The 24,217-nt window shown below is 38.9% G+C and overlaps 2 protein-coding genes across 2 annotated transcripts; one reads left to right on the plus strand and one right to left on the minus strand.

The window, feature by feature from the left end:
- The first annotated feature begins 2,437 nt into the window (after positions 1–2,437).
- On the plus strand, positions 2,438–4,854 carry LOC110872430. Its single transcript, XM_022121221.2, has 5 exons — positions 2,438–2,532; positions 3,441–3,744; positions 4,013–4,106; positions 4,297–4,363; positions 4,507–4,854. The coding sequence occupies exons 2-5, from the start codon at positions 3,570–3,572 to the stop codon at positions 4,558–4,560; spliced, it is 390 nt and encodes a 129-aa protein (XP_021976913.1). The 5' UTR covers positions 2,438–2,532; positions 3,441–3,569; the 3' UTR covers positions 4,561–4,854.
- Positions 4,855–5,487: 633 nt separating this feature from the next.
- Positions 5,488–9,091, minus strand: LOC110872428. Its single transcript, XM_022121220.2, has 8 exons — positions 8,881–9,091; positions 8,728–8,801; positions 8,542–8,583; positions 8,200–8,241; positions 6,874–6,957; positions 6,683–6,770; positions 6,308–6,405; positions 5,488–5,620 (listed from the first exon to the last, which is right to left on the minus strand). Exons 1-8 carry the CDS (start codon positions 9,032–9,034, stop codon positions 5,600–5,602), a joined length of 603 nt encoding a protein of 200 aa, XP_021976912.1. The 5' UTR covers positions 9,035–9,091; the 3' UTR covers positions 5,488–5,599.
- Positions 9,092–24,217: the final 15,126 nt, after the last annotated feature.

The raw sequence follows: 24,217 nt of genomic DNA on the forward strand, positions 1-24,217 counted from the left end.
CAAATACATGTTTGCGGCCAGGCTAGACTAGAATTAATGTAAATGTAAAATAATAGAAAATATGTAATGGAGTAGGTGTAAACACCCACAGTTCTAGTAACATGTATGATTGACTAACCCTTACACGAGTACTAATTGTGTCAAATCATGATGGATAACTTTCTTATATGTGTCATCGTTTAAATATAGATTGTGACACTCAAATGTCATATATAAATATGACAAATAATTTTTTTTACCGGTGTGGTCCTTAAAACCTAGGCCCGCACATGCATCCAACAAAGTAACCTAGCACAAAAGTAGTCATTATCGCTATTAGCAATTGAAGTGTGGATGTCGACAGAGTATTCTTTCATTGTGAATCGAATGTGTATTTAATCATGGTTACCACATACTCCTATGAGTATGTATGCAATATTTATCTTAGAACGCATCCATCATAGTGTTTGTTGTTTTAACAATCTTGTTATCTATCATATTTGTTACATAATTATTCATTTAAGGCCCTTATCGAGTGTGTCCTCCTAGTTCACGATACAACATTGTCTATACCGTGTCATGTGTTGTATCAAGAATATGTTTTATGACAAACCAACATAATCAACACCATAAAGCAACATCAATATGCATAGAGTAGATACTTTGCAAAGTGCAAAGTAAGAAACATGATAACTGGATTAGGTAGAACACTTTCAGTCATTCATTCATTGAATGGTAAATCACTACAAGCGACAGAGATACAAAATTTAAATAACGAAAAATCCAATATTTTAAAATTGTATCCAGAATGACTAGAAAAGTGGAAACAAAGTCAGATATAATTTGATCATTATGAACAAATCCAAAATCCTTGTAGACAAAACCAATCGTCAAAGAGGTCATATCATTATATGACCAAGCAAAGACGTCCCAATATCGGCTAAGAAATTTGGAAAACCTTGCTCTTTCTCATGGATGAAATGATGCGCCGATCATATTGAGATTTGGATTCTCCTCAGATCAAGGACCTTGGAACATCCACAAAAGTGTATGGGGACGAATGCCAAACCTACAAGCCAACTCACGATTTCCTCCTTGCTCTCTCATCCATCTTTTAATTTCTCTCCTCTCTTTTCTCACACTTCCCATCTATGCTCGCCCGAATTTACCGTTTCTATTCATCCTCCACATAGACACCACACCAACTACAAACATCTCCAATGAAAATACTCTTATAACCTATCTTTATAGTTTGTATCAGGATGCAAATTAGACAATTTAATACAGGGAAGTCTCTTTTATTTATAATTAATAACATGTGTTTAGATTAATTAAATTTTAATATTAAGAATGAACAACTAATATTGGATTATGGTTTGAATTGCGTGATTGTTTTTTGTATATGGGTTCAGTTGAGTAAATTAGAACCGAGTTGAACGGATCACTTTTAAAACTTGCTAACTTAAGACATGTCTAAATAAATCAGAACCACCTATGATCAACACTGTCGTCGACACCACCACACATCGTTGCTCCCGTCACCTCCAGGACCACCATCAACATCGACACTACAACCTATTGCCGCTCTCACCTCCACCAACAGTCATCGTGCCACCACCGTCATCGCCACCTCACCACCGCTACCACCACTGATGTCGTCGTCACCAACATACCTCCACCCGTGTCCACTAGTTGACATAAAAAATATAGCAGGTGAATCAGTTTTGAGATTTTTTTTTCTGAAATTGGTCAAACTTCCTGACTCAAACCAAAGTGATACATATTCATCCATCTCAATTTGAGTTAAACTCGTTAAGACTGGATCCGATTTTGCCTGGTATCCGACGTAACCTGCTAGATTTATTATCTAAACAGACTAAACTTGAGGTTTACAACACTCCCAACAAAATATCTTTATTTATTTACTTTTTTTTTTGAACTAGTTGAAGAAAGATATTACATTTGTCAAGAAAATACCTTAAAATAAAACTTACAAAACGTGCGTAAATGAAGAAAAGTAATGTAAATAATTGAAGTATTCAATAATTATACACGTGACGTCACTATAAATTATTCGCTGTATGCCAAATTAAAAAAAATGAAAATAATTGATGCAACTTGTATTTTAGTAATTACCCCACCAATAAAATATTACAAAATTTATCATATTTTAACTTTGAGTAGAGAAAATGTAAAAAAATAAAAAATGACAAAACCAGTCATTTTCCACGGGACTTAAAATGCCCAAATTGACCTCACCTACCCAAACCCTCAAAGGTTAAACCCAAGGGTACTTTCGTCATTTCGTATGTTAAACTTAGAGCAAGTTAAAGATATCTAGACAAGATCCACTCGTGAAGAAACAAGGGGCCTGGAAACAGACCATAGATTGATAAAGACGTATTCAGCAAGAAAAACGTCAAAAAAATATATATAATAATTACATGAATTAAAAATAAAACAAAAATTGACAAAAAAAAGTGTCTATATAAACCCCTCGTGTCTCACGAAAATCCTTTCTTTCTTTTCGCTATCCGGGCAATTTCAGCAAAGGTACATACCTACTTTCTCTCTCTCTCTCTATTTACTTTTTTTTTTTTAATTTATTTATTTATTTTCTTTTTCTTTTTATTTGTTTTCTTTTTGTTTTTTTATTAAATAGTTATAATATAATTATTTGGTTTTATTTAATATGATTGCTCATGTTTCACTTGTTATGAAAATCAACTAGAGGGTTTGATCTATGAATCAGTGGTCTATGAGATTTACTGTTTTATTTTATATTTAATTTTGAACAATGACAATGTATCATTTATGTTCTTGATGTCAATGGATTTGTATTTCTAGATCTTAAAACAAACATTTCTAGATAAATGTTAAAAAAATTGCAAAAGGGTATTATATCAAATATGAGATCTTAGATGGGTTTCAATGTTTCATGGTTATAAACATGGTAGATTGTTCAATCTGTGAGATCTTTAGGGTTGTTGAGTTATGAATGTTGGTTGATTTGGGATTTTTGAGTTATGAATATTGATTAGCCCCTTAAAAAGGATCTTTGATGAGAAAATCATGAAAGTAGCTATTTTTGTGAGTTTGTTATAATCTTTTCAGAAACAAAATTAACAAATCAATCATTTAGTAATGAAAAACGCGACCGAGAATAGTGGATCTACTTTTACTCGCGTGTCAGACTTTTTCGGATCAGTGATGACCTAAACTGATGTTAATGTGACACGCGACGCATATCGCATATGTATTGTTGTTCATGTATAGAATGAAAATATTTAGGATTAAGGCGAGTAAAAGTAGACACGCGAGTAAAGATTCGCATATCTCATAGCTATGTGTTAAGTTGTTCCGACATGACCAAAGAGGTATAACACAACAAGAATAAAGATCTGAATGTGTGTCCTGTCTTATTTTGTTGATGTTCTTTAGTTTTTATATTCCTTGTGCAGATTTTAGGTGTGCACGAAGAAAACCGTGCGTAAATAAGAAATGCAATCCTGACTAGTACTCAAATAACATGCAATTTTCCAAAAAATTGAGCATTTTTCTGTAGAAGAACATATATTTGAGTTGTAAACATGATGGAAATCGACACAACAAGTTCGCGAGCCAATAATATCATGATGGTGGAAGTCAACACTGGAAATTCACGGGTCAATGAGAAACGGCCCTTAGAACTGTCTTCACCTGCAAAAGAAGCAAGAAAGCATCCTGACAACAATGGTGGTAACACCACTGTATTTATTAACCATGGTGAGTTTTATATAATTTTGTCAACATAAGTACACATATTTGCAGTGGCAAAGCTTGAGTTTTCCGACCGGGGGGTCAAAAACGTATATACCCAAAAATTTCCATACGAAAACTACATACTCTCCACTAACGAGCGAAAAGTTCAGGGGTTCGGCCTCCCCTCCCGCCCCCACAAAGCTACGCCCTTGCATATTTGAGAAACTCAATCATCAATGTAGATTGATTAAATGCCAACGAAAAGTTTATATGCGTACAACTTGTTTTGTAGGCGCAATTGCTTGGAACGAGAGCAGAAGAAAATGGGTCGGAGATCAATCTCAAAGATCCCGAAGAGGAAGAACGCCAGAAGATCCAGTCATAAGGTCCGGTTTACTTTTGACTTTTACAAATTTTCAACTTAGAAATTGATATGTTCATGTTTAAAAATTAATACTAGCATCTTGAGTTGAAATTCGAATTATTTATCCAGAGTTGCATGCTTATTCACTTGACCCTTAAAAAAGTCAACATGCTAGTTTGTTTGACCTCAAAATTTTGAATTTTGTATTGCAGCTGGTCAACTACTTATGAGGATCTGCTCTCAAATAACGACCACTTTCCGGAGCCAATCCCTTTGCCCGTAAGTATTTCCTTTCCTTCATACGTTGGCACAATAAACAAACTCGTGCCGTGTGCTTCTAATACCAAAAGCATTTAAAAGTCAACGTTTGAGTTGACCAAACCAAATACGCATTTTGAACGTATACTTGATGATTTTGACAGGAGATGGTAGACTTCTTAGTTGACATATGGCTTGATGAAGGTTTGTATGATTAGATGATCAATCAGAATCCATTGTTGCAGTAGAAGAATTACACTACAGCTCACACATACAGTCTGATTTTTTAGCCGATTGCGCTGGTTGTTAATTTATTAATAAACTCGGGTTGGACGCGCATTGTTTATCTATCTGTTGATTATATGTTTTCTGGTAAGTTGTAACATGGTAGCATAAGTATGGCTTTCTAGTAGCTTGTAAAAGACCAAGTGGTAGCCTTGTAACTAGATTTCATGTATTTCTATTTTCTAGTAATCTTTTTTTGTGTTTATGCTACTTATTTGCCCATGAAACTCATATGGATCGGTTCGTCTTATTTCTATTCTTGTGGAGGTCACATCGTCAAGTATATCTACATTTTGTACTCGTCGTAGCTCATGGTTTATGTAGTATAACCAGACCAAAATTGATACGAGTATAGATAGATTTGCGATTATAAAGTCGAGTATCTTATAACTATAACTATAAACTTATTACTTATATGATGAAGATTATAGGTTGGGGGGGGGGGGGGATCTTGAGAGCGCATATATTTCGTGAGAACTTGGTAAAAAAAAACAATTCAAATTAATTTTTTTTATTTATAAATAAATTATTACACATGTGTAAATTTGTCATTTGCATTGCATTTTAATTATAGTGAGGTTTGTATTTAAAAAATGATTTTGAATGGTTTTTTCATTCGTTCTCACGGTTATCGCAATATTTAGCGTTTTTAAGATAACCCTCCCTATTATATAGGTATAGCTCGTGAATTATATTGCTGTCAATATGCAATTTTAATAAACTTTTGTGGCAGAATTTATATCCATATAAACTTTTGTGAAAGATTGTTGTCTTAAGGGCTAAATTGTTCCAAATAGTTGGGGTGATACCAGTGTTTTCACGACTGGACCGGATTCGGTGATGATAGTGACTAACACGAATGATAAACATGCTTTTGTGTTTCATTGACGTCTAATTCGGCGTTTATTACATAATAGTATATGATACATTGTGAATTTAATAATCTTGCTAAATACTGAAGTGAAGTTTGATCTAGCTTGATTCTCGCGATTTCTGCATGACACAACAAATGAATTAGAACGCCTAAATCACAAGCTTTCTGTATGATTATGTTTCTTTTCTTTGTTCAATTTTTCAGTTTGTGACTTCTAGTTTATATAAAATGGCAAAAGATCAAATACAAATAATCTTAACATACTAAACATACAAATTGAAGGAAAACTCAAAAAGACAATGTGGCATTTTTGTAATTACCACCAACTATCAAAGTTACTATACAAATGTGAACTCAACCAAAAATACCTAAAAAACACAATTTTTTTTAAAATATTTTTTTATAAAAAAATCGCTATATTTTGTTAGCAAAAAAAAATGCTACTAAAAGTAGCGATTTTTTAATAAAAAATGTTAAAAAAATAAAATAAAATAATTTTGTGTTTTTTTTTTATATTTTTTTGGATTTTTTTAGGTTTTTTGGGGGTTTAGTTTTTAGCATTTTAGCTTGGGTGGGTGGGTGGGGGGGGGGTTTAGGTTTTTTAGGTATATTTGTAGAGTAACTTTGATAGTTATTGATAATTACAAAAATGCCACCTTGTCTTTTTGAGTTTTCCTTCAATTTGTATGTTTAGTATGTTAAGATTATTTGTACAAGAACTTTCCCCTATATAAAATGGTATGAAATTCAAGATTTGATCGCGTGATTAACGAAATAAGGGGTATAAATAATAAAAATTTACATACCATCATCTCATGATCTCCCATGATCTCTTCAATCACCTCTTGTAATGGTTTATCAGCACTGTTTGGTACAACAGCTGCAAACACTGCTCCTGCTAATCCTGTGTACATGTAGAATACAGTTTGACTTATGGGGTCAAACCGAACAATATTCGACTGAAACTGTACCAAAATTGTTTGACAGTATAGGCAAATCTTGACAGCTATATCTATATGCGTTCTGAAATGGTATATCAACACTTAGTTGTAGCAGATTTCCTATTAAATATAGGTCTGGTAAAAGAAGTCAAATGGCATTTTGTTTGACCTCAAAAGTCATACCAAGACTCTTATTATGAATTCAGGAATTACATGACGTGTTAACAAAATAAAAGTTACCAGATTCTGGAAAAGCGTCGATGAACATCATCATCTCCTCGCCTGTAAGACCAGATAAAAAGCAGATCCTCGGTAGCGATCCTGCGATCTGGAAACGACATAGATTTGTGACCCAAATAACATAAGCAGCCTCACAGTGAAACCATGTCATTTACAACAACAATTTCTTATATAATGAGTAGGAGACAAACCTTTGAAGCATGGAGGTTGGGTTGTTTGGTATTTATTGCTTCCCAAAGAGAGCCAGCCATCATGTCTTCAGTGCAAAAGATAACCTAACATACACAAAATTTTCAGTATTCATCGACCACTCGTGAATCGGACTAACAAATAATCCGAATTCTCTCTATCTCAAAGAAAAAGGTCAAACATTTGACTTCTAAATGTCTAATTAGCTACACTAATAACCTATTCTTACATGTATACTTATCCTATCACCCATAATGAAAATGTCAACACAGGCTGGTGGTATTTGAGGCTTGACGTTCCTATGACCCCATATATCTCTTGTGGACGAGACGCTGTGGGATTCGAACAAAGTTTCAACGATAAAGTTTAAAACTTTTTAACTAAAAATGGATCCTTTACAGAAATGGGGCCACATGATCATGTTTAACTTTTAGGGGACGTTTGGTTTGCAGGAATTCAATGGAATTGGAATTTGAATTCCATCTCTTAAGATGTTTGGTTCATAGAATTTGATGAAATTGGAATCCCAATTCCAATTTTCATGTGTTTAGTTGACAATGGAATTGGAATCGGAATTAGGCATGAATTCATTCAAATTCCTTTAACTAAAGGAATTCAAAATCCTTCCTATATGTGAAGGAATTAAAGTAAATTCATTGGAATCTTCGATCGTTTCGACTCGCACCATTTTAACCCGTACCGTTTTGATCCGGACTGTTTCGACCCGTACCGTTTCGAATAGAACCGTTTAGACCCGTACCGTATCGACCCGTAATGTTTCGAATCGAACCGTTTCGACGCGAACCGTTTCGACCCGTACAGGTTCGACCCGTACTGCTTCAACCCGTACCGTTTCGACATGTACCGTTTCGACCCGTACCGTTTCGACCCGTACCGTTTCGAATCGAACCGTTTCGACACGTACCGTTTCGACGCGAACCGTTTCGACACGTACCGTTTCGACGCGAGCCGTTTTGACCCGTACCGTTTCGAATCGAACCGTTTCGACACGTACCGTTTCGAATCGAACCGTTTTGACCCGTACCGTTTCGAAACGAACCGTTTCGACACGAACTGGTGGTTGTGGGTGCCGGGGTGATGGATTCCAATTCATTTGATAACCATACACAACAAAAATGGAATTGGGATTCCAATTCCAACAATTTCCAATTGCAATTCCAATTGGAATGTTTAATTCCAAATTCAATCCCTTCAAATTCAAATTCCTATACAAATTCCAATTCCAATTCCAAATGATTATGCGAACCAAACGCCCCCTTAGACTATAGCTTGAAGTGATTTAAAACTTTGGTGTATGGCAAAAATACCTCTAAGAATTCACCATCCAACTCTTTTAAAAACTCCTGTATCTGCAACAACGAAATGTGTTATCAACAATTTGGACAACCGAACTTAATTAGTTACATCGACAGGAAGTGAAAAAGATTGATGTTTCTACTGATAAGTACCTAGTCAAATAGTCAAATCTTGAATAAACTAGTATAGTTAGTTTTTATTTATTTATTTATTTATTTTTTTTACCATGATAACCCTTAGGGAAAACTCACGGGCTACACTAATACCCTGCTAATCAGCGAGGCCAGATAAATGTTGGATTCAACCTAGATGAAATATTCTACATAAACGATAAAACACGATTGAAAAGTTACCTTCGCAGCCTCGTCGACTTGAAAACCGACCAGTAACAAAGCCTGCAGATAGACGGGTACCCGCTTATTACATTACTGGATCCAAGCATCATATGTAATGACATTATACCAAACATCTATATGTTATTTAAAGTTGATTCAAATATTGTTATGATCATAACTGATAAAGAACTAACCACAACTTACTGGTGGACCAAATGTAGGATCATCAGGATTTAGAGGAACAAACTTTGAATCTTCCACCAACTCAGCAGGAGTTTCTATACAACACATTAAAAGCAAAACAAGTGATCACCAAACAGCCATAATACTAAATACAATTAAACAACATAATAATACCTTCAGGGGCTGCTTTGAGGAGCAGGTGGGTGGGTCGGATTCGGGTCTGAAATGGTGATGAAAAGTGGAAAACATTTACAGGTAGAAATGGGTTTGAGCGATTGTGGCGTTGAGAATAAGTAGAGACCCTTGTTATAAAGGTTGAAGAAGCCATGAAAGATATGAAGATAAGAGGACTGACTGTTTGTTTATGTATCTTTGTTATCCTCTGTTTCTGGCTTTGTGTTTATGGTGGAATTTGTTTTAAAGAAATTCACCTTTGATCCTCCAATTTTGTTTTAGGTGTCAAATACTTGATCATGAATTAAACATTGTATTTGTATTTTTTTTTGTCGTATGCTCTGGAGTACTAAGTACGGGTATCGTAACGAATCTAACTGATACCTAATGAACACCATCGGTCGATATTCGTATTATGGTGTTTGATTTTATAGTTTTTATTTTTTACCATATTAAAACATATTTCGTTATTTTGTTAACATATCACAACTTTAATTTTTAGCTTACATATAAAATCATTGTGATTTGTAATTACAATTTATGCCTTGTAGTACAAATATTTTTTTATTAAGCCGATACCACTCGATCAATATTGGTACCTAGCTATCGATACAATATTCATTTTTGCGCTTTTTGATTTGATACAATTTTGGTCTTGTTATTTTCACTACACCTACCGAAGCGATACCGTCACACAACATAACTTTTGTGACTCGTAACTCTCGACAGGTAAAGAGGTAAAGAAATAAAGTAGGCTTAATTGTATTGTGATATTGCTTTTGTGATCCTTACACTGGAGAAACGAACATAATTTATACACAATTACAAGATGGAGAAAAAGGAAACGTAATAAAATTTTGGCTGGAACATAGGCTGGCAATGAGCTGGCGGATCTTCTAATTTGGGAGATGATGTCGCTCAATCTCGACTAATCCCTAAATTATTCTCTTTTCTGACACTCCCCCTCAAGTTGAGTAGTGGGGTCACCAATACTTAACTTGCTCAAGCAGCTACTGAACGCGTTTCCGTTGACGGCTTTTGTAAGAATATCTGCAAGTTGGTCTTTTGACGGTACATATGGGAGCTCCATGACTCTTTCCTCCAGTTTCTCCTTGATGAAATGTCGATCTACCTCCACGTGTTTTGTTCGATCATGTTGAACTGGATTTTCTGAGATCTGTATTGCAGCCTTATTGTCACACATAACTTTATTGGGTGCCCTTTGGGAAAAACCAATGTCTTCCAGTAGTTTCCTGATCCAAAGAACCTCGCTTAACCCTCGAGCTATACCTCTAAATTCCGCTTCTGCACTCGACAGAGCGACCACCTTCTGCTTCTTACTCCTCTAGGTAACAAGGTTTCCACCGACCAAGGAGAAGTATCCTGATGTTGACCTTCAGTTTCCCTTATCTCCTGCCCGGTTTGCATCAGTGTAGAGTTCAACATTTAAATGTCCATTTGTTTTAAACCACACTCCATGGCCTGCGGTCCCCTTGAGATACCTTAAAATTCTCTGAGCTGCTTCCATGTGGGCAATTTGTGGTTGGTGCATGAACTGATTTACCACTCCAACAGCATAAGCTATATCTGGGCGAGTGTGAGAGAGATAAATTAACTTGCCTACGAGTTGTTGATACCTTTCTTTGTCTGCAAGCTCTCCATTCAGTTCCATGTGAAGGTTGTGGTTCACCACCATTGGAGTATCTGCTGGTTTACAATCAATCAATCTGGCTTCTGCCAGGAGATCAATGTAACACCTCGAATTTTTTGCGTCCTATAATGTAATGACACGTGTCATAAGTGTGCACGTGGTAATAAATACTTCAGAGGGACTAAAGTTGACAAACATAGAAAGTATGTGAATTCAAGAGTTGAAAATGTCAACAAGGGATAAATATACTTTACAGTAACCCTACACGATGCTCGTACCTTCAAACGAATGAATCATGGATCATACGGAACGAAATGTAGAAAGAAGTGAGAAATTACAAACTACAGGGGTTAAATGCGTCAACATGTTTAAGTTGTACCTCTGAGTGACCCTTTAACAAACCCGAACCTTGGTAACGGTAAAATATGCTCGCTAGAATGCACGATATAAATTTCATCAACTTCCGTTATAAAATGAGAAAGTTATGATCGAATTCGTTCGCGAGGGGTTAAAAGCGTCAAACATTGAAAGTTATGACTTTTCGGGTAGTAACAAACTAACCAAGGATTAATAAGATGGGTAAAAGTTACGAGGCCCTTATACGTAAATAAGAAAGGTCCAAAATGCAAAGTTACCCCTCCGTAAAACCAAGAGCCAACTGCAATAAATGTAAAAGATTTGAAAAATCTTATAGCAGGTCTCAGGCGGATCACGCGTTTGAAAAATGCCAGGCGTACCTCACAAGTTTCAACACCCTGTCCAGATTGGTTCCATACCTAGTGACCCCGGAACCCAAGAGGATCGCGCGTTTCATTGGGGGTTTGGCCCTAGAAATCAAGGCTAGTGTGAAAGCCTCTCGGCCAGCTACATTCAGGTCAGTAGCTGATATATCCTTATCCTTCACGCTGGATGCGATCAGGCTAAGATCGCTGAGGAACAAGGATGCCGAGAAGAGAAAGCATGTTTATAATTAGGATAAGTTATATTAAAATCCTAAATAAATGTGAGTAACAAATTAACCAAATATGGTCTATGTTTACCATGGTTAATGAATTGCCAAAAAAGACAATTCCATAATAAACTCCCAAATAAAACTTTTGTCATTATCTTATGTAGCAGTTCAAGATAAAATGGCTGACTCGGATGAAATAAATAGCCATCCAAAAGAGAATGAGAATGAAGTTCGTATTAATATAGCGGGTGCGGAACTGCAAGCGTTGATTGACAACGCTGTTACGAAAGCCTTGGATAGGCAATACAGTGAGTCGAGCGGGACTCGGAGTAGGACCCGATCCGCACCGCATTCAAAGCCCAAGTCTCATTCCGAGGCACATAGCAAGCCTCCCTCCAAGAAGGAAGAACCAAAGAAAGATGATGATGATCGTCACTCTTCGAACCACCATAGTGTTCCGTCTCAAAGGGTCGTGATGAACCAAGGACCCCGTGATAAGGGTTGCTCCTACAAGTACTTCGTTTCATGCAAGCCCCGGGATTTTACAGGGGAGAAAGGAGCGGTAGACTGCATGACATGGTTAGATGAGATGGACACGGTGGTTGATATCAGCGGGTGTGCTGAAAAGGATGTTGTGAAGTTTGTCTCACAATCATTCAAGGGTGAGGCCTTGGCCTGGTGGAGGTCATTGATCCAAACCTCTGGAAAAGTTGCTTTGTACAACATGTCTTGGGAGCAATTTGTTGCTCTTATCAAAGAAAATTACTGCCCTCAGCACGAGGTTGAAAAGATAGAGTCTGATTTTCTATCTCTGGTCATGAAGAACCTGGATTGCCAGACGTACCTCACAAGTTTCAACACCTTGTCCAGATTGGTTCCATACCTAGTGACCCCGGAACCCAAGAGGATCGCGCGTTTCATTGGGGGTTTGGCCCCAGAAATCAAGGCTAGTGTGAAAGCCTCTCGGCCAGCTACATTCAGGTCAGTAGCTGATATATCCTTATCCCTCACGCTGGATGCGATCAGGCTAAGATCGCTGAGGAACAAGGATGCCGAGAAGAGAAAGCATGATGACGACGACAACTCGCGTCGATCGAACAAGAAGCACCGTGGGAACAACGACCACAGGAAGGGATCTGGTTCAAGGAAGGAAGGGCATCAGTCTGGGGATAAGCCCAAGTGTAAGACTTGCCAGAAATACCATTATGGGAAATGCAGACTTGACTCCAAATCCCAGTCTCAGGCGGGACGTTGTGGGATTTGCAAATCCACGGAACATAAGACCCTGGAGTGCAAGAAACTGAAGGACGCAATGTGTTACAATTGCAATGAGAAGGGGCACATTAAAACAAACTGCCCAAAGTATGCCAAGAAAGCGGATGAAGGAAAGAAGACTAATGCTAGAGTCTTCAGGATGGATGCAAAGGAAGCAGTGCAGGATGATAACGTGATCACATGTACCTTTCTCATAAATGATGTCTATGCAAGAGTACTATTTGATTCATGAGCTGATAAATCATTTGTAGACAATAAGTTTTGCAAATTGCTGAATTTACCTGTTAAGGCCTTAAGTGTGAAATATGAGGTGGAATTAGCTGATGGCACCTTAGAAACCGCCTCAACCATTCTAGAGGGATGTTTCATATCCATTAAGGACCATTCTTTTCCGTTGTCCCTACTTCATTTGAAGTTAGCCGGTTTCGACATAGTTTTGGGTATGGACTGGTTATCTCAAAATCAGCCCCAGATTGTTTGTAATAAGAAGCAAGTGGTGATCAAGACTCCGTCTGGGGAGTCGCTTACAGTTCAGGGAGATACCCGGTATGGACTACCGGAGCAAGTATGTATGCTCAAGGCCTCTCAGTGTCTGAAGAAAGGTTGTGTCATCTACATGGCACAAGTAACTATTGATGAGCCAAAACCCAAGATTGAAGATATCCCTGTTATTTCAGAATACCCTGAAGTTTTTCCCGAAGAACTACCTGGGTTACCCCCAGATAGGCAAGTGGAGTTCAGAATCGACATTATTCCAGGGGCAGCACCTGTTGCTAGAGCGCCCTACAGATTGGCACCAACCGAGATGAAAGAATTAAGAACACAACTGGATGAGTTGCTAGCCAAAGGTTTCATTAGACCTAGTTCGTCTCCTTGGGGAGCACCAATCTTATTTGTCAAAAAGAAAGATGGATCGATGCGTATGTGCATCGATTACCGCGAGTTGAACAAGGTTACTATCAAGAATAGATATCCATTACCCAGGATCGACGATCTGTTCGACCAACTTCAAGGAGCAAGCTACTTCTCTAAGATCGATCTGAGGTCAGGTTATCACCAGCTAAAGGTTAGAGATGAAGATGTGCATAAAACTGCATTTAGGACTCGTTATGGCCACTACGAGTTCCTAGTGATGCCTTTCGGGCTCACTAATGCACCAGCAGCATTCATGGATCTCATGAACCGTGTCTGCAAACCATACTTGGATAAATTCGTTATCGTCTTCATTGACGACATTCTGATTTACTCAAAGAACCAAGCTGATCATGAGACGCATCTTCGATGTATTCTTTCACTACTACAACAAGAAAAGCTTTACGTCAAATTCTCTAAATGTGAATTCTGGCTTCGAGAAGTCCAATTCCTTGGACATATGGTTAGCGAGCGTGGTATTCAAGTGGATCCCGCTAAGGTGGAAGCTGTCATGAATTGGAAAGAGCCGAAGACGCCAACAGAAATTCGTAGCTTCTTAGGATTAGCAGATTATTACAGACGCTTTATTGAGAACTTTTCAAGGATTGCTGCACCCCTAACTTCTTTGACTAGAAAGAATGTTAAGTTTAACTGGGGTCCTAAGCAGCAAGAGTCCTTCGATATCCTTAAGCAGAAGCTAAGCAATGCACCTGTGTTGACATTGCCGGACGGAATGGAAGAGTTTGTAGTATACTGTGATGCATCACACACCGGGATGGGTTGTGTGCTTATGCAGCAAGTCCAGGTTATTGCCTATGCTTCACGTCAGTTGAAAGTGCATGAAAAGAATTACACCACCCATGACTTGGAGTTGGGTGCCGTTGTATTTGCACTGAAGCTTTGGAGACACTATTTGTATGGTATCAAATTCATGATCTATTCTGATCACAAGAGCCTCCAGCACCTGTTCAATCAAAAGGATTTGAACATGAGGCAACGACGGTGGATGGAGACTTTAAATGATTATGATTGTGAAATAAGATATCATCCTGGCAAGGCGAATGTAGTCGCCGATGCCCTGAGTCGGAAGGAAAGGGTGAAGCCTATTAGAATCAATGCCAAGAGCATTGAGATAAAGAACAATTTGAATGAAAGGTTGTTAGCTGCACAGAAGGAAGCTGTGCTAGAAGCTAACTATCCTAATGAAAAGTTAGGGGTAACTGAAGAACAGTTATCCTATGACAAGGACGGAATTTTAAGGTTAAATGGACGAATATAGGTTCCAGTTTATGGAGGACTACGAGATGTTATCCTCCAGGAAGCCCACAGTTCCAAATACTCCGTTCACCCTGGAGCTGACAAAATGTACCAGGATTTGAAAGCAAACTTCTGGTGGATAGGCTTGAAGAAGTCTATAGCCACCTATGTAGCGAAATGTTTGACTTGTGCGCAAGTCAAAGCTGAGCATCAAAAACCGTCAGGTTTGCTGCAGCAACCCGAACTTCCCGAGTGGAAGTGGGAAATGGTGACGATGGACTTTATTACCAAGTTGCCGAAGACAAGGAAAGGAAATGATACAATATGGGTAATAGTTGATAGGTTGACTAAGTCAGCACATTTCCTACCCATTAAGGAGACCTATAGCTCCGATATGTTAGCCCAATTATACGTAGATAAGATTGTATCTCTACATGGCATGCCTGTGTCTATTATCTCTGATAGAGATACCAGACATACGTCACATTTTTGGAGAAGTTTCCAACAATCGTTGGGTTCGCGCTTAAACTTCAGTACGGCTTACCATCCTCAGACGGACGGACAGAGTGAGCGTACAATCCAAACGTTGGAAGACATGCTTCGTGCATGTGTGATTGATTTAGGTGGTAGTTGGGATAACCACCTACCATTAGTCGAGTTCTCATATAACAATAGCTACCATACGAGCATTAAAGCTGCTCCTTTCGAAGCCTTGTATGGTAGAAAGTATAGAACGCCCGTTTGTTGGGCGGAAGTTGGAGATGTCCAGATGACAGGACCTGAAATAATATTTGAAACGACGGACAAGATTGTCCAAATTCGTGACCGTTTGAAAGCTGCCCGAGATAGGCAGAAAAGCTACGCAGATTTGAAGCGTAAACCTTTTAACTTCGCAAGGTATTGCTTAAAGTATCACCCTGGAAGGGAGTGATGCGATTTGGTAAGAAAGGCAAGTTAAGCCCGAGATACATTGGACCCTTCGAGATAATCGAACGTGTCGGATCGGTTGCCTATAAATTAAACTTACCGGAAGAGCTCAGTAGTATTCATAATGTTTTCCACATCTGCAACCTAAAGAAGTGTTTCGCTGACGAATCACTAGTTATACCGCATACAGATGTGCACGTCGATGAAAGCTTGAAGTTTGTTGAAAAACCTGTGTCAATTGAGGATCGATAGGTTAAGAAGCTTCGAAGGAAGTATATACCGATTGTAAAGGTTAAAGGGGATGCCCGTAGAGGTCCCGAGTACACGTGGGAGGTAGAGTCCACGATGAAAGAAAAGTACCCTCATTTGTTTCAGTAAATATCGAGGTCGAGATTTCTTTTAAGGGGGTGAGGATGTAACACCTCGAAATTTTTGCATCCTATAATGTAATGACACGTGTCATAAGTTTGCACGTGGTAATAAATACTTCAGAGGGACTAAAGTTGACAAACATAGAAAGTATGTGAATTCAAGAGTTCAAAATGTCAACAAGGGATAAATATACTTTACAGTAACCCTACACGATACTCGTACCTTCAAACGAATGAATCATGGATCATACGGAACGAAATGTAGAAGGAAGTGAGAAATTACAAACTACAGGGGTTAAATGCGTCAACATGTTTAAGTTGTACCTCTAAGTGACCCTTTAACAAACCCGAGGCTTTGTAAAGGTAAAATATGCTCGCTAGAATGCACGATATAAATTTCATCAAGTTCCGTTATAAAATGAGAAAGTTATGATCGAATTCGTTCGTGAGGGGTTAAAAGCGTCAAACATTGAAAGTTATGACTTTTCGGGTAGTAACAAACTAACCAAGGATTAATAAGATGGGTAAAAGTTACGAGGCCCTTATACGTAAATAAGAAAGGTCCAAAATGCAAAGTTACCCCTCCGTAAAACCAAGAGCCAACTGCAATAAATGTAAAAGATTTGAAAAATCTTACAGCAGGTCTCAGGCAGGCCGCGTAAAGGTTGTCAAGAGTCTTACGCGGGCCGCGTGGACAGTAGAAAGATATGGGTTCTGTCAAAGAGATTCAGACGGGCCGCGTAAATGTTAGAAGAACCTTACGCGGGCCGCGTCAAAGGCCCAGATACAGAAAATGCGGACAGAAGCACTGTTTGGTGTTTTAACCGACTTAGAAGCCATTATTATCAGCATGGGCGCCCTCTAAACGACCCCTAGGACTCAGGGAAACTTGTTGGTGATCTGGGATCCATTGTAGACCTAGTTGTAATGATCCTAAGCTTCCAAGATCACTATAAAAGGCCCTCATGTTCAACCATTGTAACCACACCTTCATTCAGCATTCTTGATCATTTCTGGAGCTCAAGAATCCTCTCTTAGCATCTCTGGTCGTGTACTAGACTTCAGTAAGTGTGCTTAACCCTTCTTAGTTAAGTTTTTGATTAGTTTTAGCTTAAAAGTCAATCCGTCGTAATTAACGATTGACTTAGCGATTAATCACAAATGGTCCAGTGATTAGTCGAATCAAAGTAGTTATATGTTGGTAATTATGTGGGCATTAAACCCTTAAAAAGGGCTCCCTCTGATTCCCACTCTAACTAGTCCAAATGTCGGGTCAAAGTTGCTTAGAAAAAGTCAACAGAATGCTAATTTTCGATTTAATGCATAATTAACAATGTAGATGGTATGTAACCTGTTTTATCACTCATATAACTTGATAGTAAGTATTATAACTGGTCTAAGCTTGTTTAATCCGACCATTTACTGTTTTGACCCGGTTCGGAACCGAAAGTCGCAAAACTTTGACTGTTGCTTTGACTTCAGTCCTGACCCGATTTGGTATGTTTTAGATATGCCTTAGGACCAGGTTACATGGTGGTATAACCCTCTGTGGCTGGTTCGTTGTTTGTCCGAGTCGTTTGCACATTTCCGTTATATGCTTAAAGTTGACCATAATGCCCTTTTGATCTTAAAACGAGAATTTTGGATATGTGAAAGGACAATAACCTTAGTTACTGATTTCTAAACATGTCCCTAAAATTTCATGTCAACCCGAGGTCTAGAATAGGAGTTATGCTAAATAGCGCAATTAAGAAAACTTTTGTAATTAAACGGCGCAATTAGCATAAAGCCTACCTAAAACCAAATTTCGACACCAAACCTTTTACACACTGACGTAATATAATATTTTGAGATTTTTAAAGATTTTTAATTATTTTTAACCTGCTCATAACCTACGGTTATGACCATGATTCGGTAAATACCAAATATACCCTTTTCGGACCTAAAATGAGTTCTACATGGTATTTTGACCCAAATCCAATTGCTATTGATTTCATATATTAAATAAAGAATTTTGAACTTTATAACCTGATCAGAAAACTCAGATTTCCTGTATAACCAGGAAATCTCTTTTATAATCTTTAACATGACCAAAATACCCCTACGGGGCGTATATTGGGATTAAACTCGTTATGGGCATAATGGAAGGTATCATACTGATACCACAACCTCTTTGGAGAATATTAACTTAGGAAACCTGTAACACCTCGAAAATTCGTGTTAAATAAAATAACGACACGTGCCAAGCAAGACGAAAAGCGTTATAAACTCGGATTTATTAAAAACGATTGACAGGATTTGAGAGTGTCGTCATGTTAACTTTTGCACCTCTGAACGACCTCATTATGAATCCCAAGACTCAAATCATATTAAAAACACCTTGTGCATGTTCAAGTTCAGTGAATTATAGCAATGAATGATTCACGAATCAATTGGTGGATTCCTACAATAAAATTCCTACGGTAACCCTTAATTTTCGGTACTTTTAAGATGGATCCAAGCAAAGCATAGTATAAGGGTAGTGTATGTAACTATTGAGACACATTATAGAGGCCCCAACCTGGTAAAAACATGTTCCAAATTCGAAACAAGCAAGTGCCCTTTCAAAACCCCAAAGAACAAAAGTTTGGGCTTCTGACCATAGGCTTACGGACTGTAAGCCACCCCTTACGGTCCGTAAGGGGGGTGCCAGCGACAGAAATTTGTTGTTTTGCTGTTTAAACGCGAATTTTGAATTTTATCCGATTTTTCCTCATTTCCCTTGGCCCCTAAACAACCCCTAAGCATGTAGGACACCTGTGGGAATGTTGTGGTTAGTCCTAGACTCATTTGTCAACATGTTGTGGTGTCTTGGATCACTATATAAAGCTCCCAAGGTGCAACACTTAGATCACCCTTTGCCTCAACACAATTCTGATCAAGTGTGGAGCTTCCAAGCAGACCCCAAGCTTCCTAATCAACCATTAAACACTAGTAAGTATGCTTGACCCCTTCTAATTAAGTTTAGCTTAGTATTTTAGCTAAAAGTCAAACCGTCGTAACTACGGTTTGACTTCGAGATTAGTTAATAATGGCTCAGTAATATCTCGAATTAAAAGGAGATATAAGATGGTATTTATGTGGGTAATAAAACCTCAAAAGGGTTTCCCCTGATCATCACTCTAACCAGGTCAAAAGTCGGGTCAAACCTTTACTTAAAAAGTCAACAGGAAGTCTAAAATGCCATTTATGCATAATTAACATTGTAGATCATATACAACCTGTTGGATCATTGTTATAACTTAGTAATAAGTGTAAGAACATGTCTAAACATGTTCAACCCGACAAATTCCTGTTTAGACCCGGTTCGGAACCGAAAGTCACATAGTTTGACTTTCACTTTGACTTTCAGTTCTGACCCGTTTAGGCATGTTTTAGAAATGCCTCAGAGCTTTTATTGGACTAGGTTACATGTTAGAACAACCCTCTGTAATTATACACCTTGGTTCATTAGTTATCCAATTAATATGCATGTTTCCGTTAATTGCTCATATGTTGACCGTTATGCCCTTATTACCTTAAAACGTGAATTATGAAAATGTAAAAGTGTAGAAACCTTAGTTACTGATATATATACTTGTATGCAAAGTTTGACGTCAGTTTGACTTGTAGATTAAGAGTTATGCTCATTATCGCAAAACTAATGCTTTATGTTAATAAAACGGCGTAATTAGCGTATAGCCTAGTTAAGCCTACTTTTTGGTATCAAACTTAATACCCACTGATGTAATATATTATTTTGGGAATTTTAAGGATTTTTAATCAATTTTAGGCTGAGCATAACTCATAGACGCAGGCTTAATCCGGTAATTGTCGGTTTTGCCTTACGGGCCATAAAATGAGTTTTACATATCTAAATGTCACACCCCCAAATTCCACCCGCGGATGACACCCGCTTCGAGGGCGTGACTGACCAGGATCCAGCCACCAATTATACTGACAACTCAGATTAATAACAAAAGTAATACTTACTAACCATAAGATTAGCAAATATCAAGTTCAGTGTTCGAAGTTTTAAGTTCAGAGTAAATGTAGCGGAAGCATAATTAACAGTTTTAAACAACGTTTGTTAAGTAAGCATAGTAAATGCCCAACACACGGGCAGACGACCACTACACATCCCAAGTAGCTGCTCCAGTCACTGGCCACCTGCAAAGCATGCAGTAAAGGGGTCAACAATAATGCTGAGTGAGTTCACTAGTTGTCCAGTTTTAATTACCAAAAAAATTTGTTTCACCAGTTAATTTATCCGTTTATACATGCCATGGGGAGCTACCCCAAAAGTTAGCGACTAAATTGTTTTTCCAATACCGAACACTAGGTAACCGTTTGCGTTTCCGCAGGATGCCCCGATGTCAATGTTCTATCATCATTGACGAATGCCTGAGTACATTAGTTCACGACCGATCCCATACCATGGCACGGTGTGAGGCTGGTAAAACCTAAATAGCGCTATCAACTAATAACCCGTTCGCCTGGCACCGGCGACTAATCGGTATTATGTAGTAGGGACTTGAATGATAGAGTTGCGTTTAGTGCCATTAGTTGCAATCCGTATAAACAGTAATTAACTAAAAGGGTTTCCCAATACAAGGGAAGATAAAGTAAGTTTGTTCCCAATAACTAGGGAAGGAATGTAGACGGTATCCCCTTTACAAGGGGATAGGGTTGTTTTAGTCTCGTGTCCCAAACCACCGGGACGCATGCTTTTAAGTTGTGAACTCACCTTGGGTTGCTCGGTATGATACGTTACTTGGTTAGGTATGTTGGTCACCACGTCCTAGCATGGTTACCAAGTATGGGTCAAGTTGGGTACAAGTAAATACGTATAAAAACACACTTAACATAAATGCAAACACTACAGTAACAGGTATACATGCAGTAACATGTAAACAGTAGCAGATCAGTAAACAGCCCAAACAATTGACAGCCCAACAGTTAAGGCCCAAAACAGCAAAACAGTCAAAGCCCAATACACAAAACAGCCCAGTCGAAACTAAGGTGGTTGCGACTCGCAACCGAGGTTGCGACTCGTAACTGCGGTCTCGGTCCGTCACGTTTTAGTTACGACTCGTAACAGGAGATTGCGACTTAGCAGGTGTGGTTGCGACTCGCAACCAGGTTTGATGCGTGCTGATTGCGACTCGCAACTGGGAGGTTTCGACTAGTCATGCGTGGTTTCGAGTAGCAACCAAAGGTTACGACTCGCAACCGTGATAACGTGCATGGCAAACTTCTAGAACCTGCAGTGTACGACCCAATGGAATTGCTATTTCATGTAAATGTTGTACTATGCCACTAAACATGTTTCTTGGTCGGTTTTGTGCACATTTTAGATCAAAATCAGCAGATTCAAAACATTTTAGCAACATTCAAGCTGTTCATCCTATGTTCATCAGCCATATTCAAATTTCATTCATAAACAACCCAAAATCCTGTTTAAAACTCCTACTTATTTTTCGGACAAAATCATAAACAAGATTAAACCCAAACATGCATTTTAACAGCAACAATCATGAACATTAACTAACAATCAAGCATAAATCTTTTAACATCATCGGATAGCAAAACCCATCAACTTAAACAATATAACACTTCCTATCATGGTCCGAAACATTTAACCAAAACCATAACAAACCACAAACCGGATATCATAACAACAAACATCATAAACATTCACAACAAACATCATCAAGTAACCACCTTCCTTAGCATATTTATGAACATACAAGCCTAATATTCATACTAAAACCTCTAATCACATCAACAAGCATAAGACCATAGCAATCACCAACAATCATGAACATAAAAACACTAACCGGTTACTCGGGGTTGAGAGAAAAGGGGTGTTCGGGTGGTCTCTTGGTTCGGCCGATCTTCCTTGTTGATAGCTCACTTGATCCGAGAGATATGAAGGAATGGGGAGATGATTTTGGTTGCTAGAAACTTAGGGTTTTAGGGTTTAGTGAAGAAGAGAGTGAATGAGGGAGAGTGTGATGAGTGTTGTAAAAATGGTTAAGGGAGGGGTGGGTTGGTTTATATAATGTTCCGAGTTGGGCTAGGGGGATTCCGGATTGGGTTTCTCGGTCACAAGGCCCAAACCGGCCTAAGTCTCGAGTCGGGTCTCGGGTTTAGTTGTGGTTTCGGCTCCTATATATATACACATATATATCACAAATACATATACACACATACATGTAACACAATAGTTCAAATTTTCATTTACTAACATATCTATACATGTAAGTTACATCGAAAGGTTTCCCGGAAAAATCCGAAGTGTCACATTATCCCCAAGTTTTAGGAACTTTCGTCCCGAAAGTTAAGGCAGCCACTGTCAAGCTAGTGTAAGTGAAAGCGTTTCAACGGGGTGTCACATCATCCCCCCGTTAGTTTGGAATTTCGTCCCGAAATTCGTTCGTAGCTTCAGTGCTGGGGTTGTCGTTAGGGAACAGCTGGGGATACTTGTGCTTCATCTGGTCTTCCCGCTCCCAGGTATACTCTGGGCCACGTCGCGAGTTCCAACGGACTCGTACAAGAGGTATCTGGCTACGTTTGAGGATTTTGATCTCCCGATCAGTGATCTCAATCGGTTCCTCAGTAAAGTGTAGCTGTTCGTCAATCGTTAGTTCCTTAAAAGGAATTACAAGTGTTTCATCCGACAAACACTTCTTCAGGTTGGATACGTGAAAAACGTTGTGTACCGCACTCAATTCTTCAGGCAGGTTCAATCTATAAGCGACCTTACCGATCTTCTCGGTAATTTCGAATGGTCCGATATAACGCGGATTAAGCTTGCCCCGTTTACCAAAGCGAACCACACCCTTCCAGGGTGAGACTTTAAGTAGAACCCGGTCACCGACCTGGAATTCTAGAGGTTTCCTACGCTTATCAGCGTAACTCTTCTGACGGTCACGAGCTGCCGCCATGCGTTGTCTGATCTGGGCAATCTTTTCCGTTGTTTCTACCACCATCTCTGGGCCCGTGATTTGACTATCACCGATTTCTGCCCAGCAGAGAGGTGACCGGCATTTACGACCGTACAATGCCTCAAAAGGTGCTGCCTGAATACTGGTGTGGTAGCTGTTGTTGTAAGAGAACTCTACTAGCGGTAGATGCTTCTCCCAATTCTTGCCAAAATCGATCACACACGCTCTAAGCATGTCTTCTAGAGTTTGGATGGTACGTTCGGACTGTCCATCCGTTTGCGGGTGATAAGCAGTGCTCATGTCCAAACGTGAGCCAAAGCATTTGTGCATAGCTTGCCACAGTTCCGAAGTAAATCGAGCGTCTCGGTCGGAAATAATCGAGGTTGGCACTCCATGTCTCGAAACTACTTCCTTTAAGTAAATCTCTGCCAAGGTAGAAAACTTGTCTGTTTCCTTAATAGCCAGAAAGTGCGCGGACTTAGTCAATCGATCCACTATTACCCAAATAGCATCATTTCCGCGTTGAGACCTAGGTAGCCCTGTAACAAAATCCATGGAAATTTGCTCCCATTTCCATTTCGGGATTTCTGGTTGTTGGAGTAGGCCTGCCGGCTTCTGGTATTCTGTCTTGACTCTCGCGCAAGTCAAGCATTTGCTGACGTATGTTGCTATGTGGGCCTTCATACCAGGCCACCAGTATGTCGTCTTCAAATCATGGTACATCTTGTCCGAACCAGGATGTACTGAGTAGCGGGACTTGTGGGCTTCATCCATCACGAGTTCACGTAAATCTCCATAGAGTGGAACCCAGATACGCCCTGTTACATAGTAAGCACCATCTTCTTTCTGTTCTAGTTGCTGCCTCGACCCTCGCAGAGACTCAGCCCTGATGTTTTCCGGCTTCAATGCTTCAACTTGGGCATTTCGGATCTGGGTAGGAAGGTTAGACTGGATGGTAAGTTGCAATGCTCGCACGCGCCTTGGTATAGTGTCCTTTCGACTGAGGGCGTCTGCCACGACATTG

This window comes from Helianthus annuus, chromosome 8 (assembly GCF_002127325.2).
Source record: "Helianthus annuus cultivar XRQ/B chromosome 8, HanXRQr2.0-SUNRISE, whole genome shotgun sequence".
Classification (NCBI taxonomy): Eukaryota; Viridiplantae; Streptophyta; class Magnoliopsida; order Asterales; family Asteraceae; genus Helianthus; species Helianthus annuus.

Coding starts and splice junctions, on each gene's coding strand:
- LOC110872430 (XM_022121221.2), top strand. CDS start 3,570: ATGATGGAAATCGACACAACAAGTTCGCGAGCCAATAATATCATGATG. Junction 3,745..4,012: donor CACTGTATTTATTAACCATG/GTGAGTTTTATA, acceptor CTTGTTTTGTAG/GCGCAATTGCTTGGAACGAG. Junction 4,107..4,296: donor CCAGAAGATCCAGTCATAAG/GTCCGGTTTACT, acceptor TTTGTATTGCAG/CTGGTCAACTACTTATGAGG.
- LOC110872428 (XM_022121220.2), bottom strand. CDS start 9,034: ATGGCTTCTTCAACCTTTATAACAAGGGTCTCTACTTATTCTCAACGC. Junction 6,771..6,873: donor CCAACCTCCATGCTTCAAAG/GTTTGTCTCCTA, acceptor TGTCGTTTCCAG/ATCGCAGGATCGCTACCGAG. Junction 6,406..6,682: donor CGACGCTTTTCCAGAATCTG/GTAACTTTTATT, acceptor ACATGTACACAG/GATTAGCAGGAGCAGTGTTT.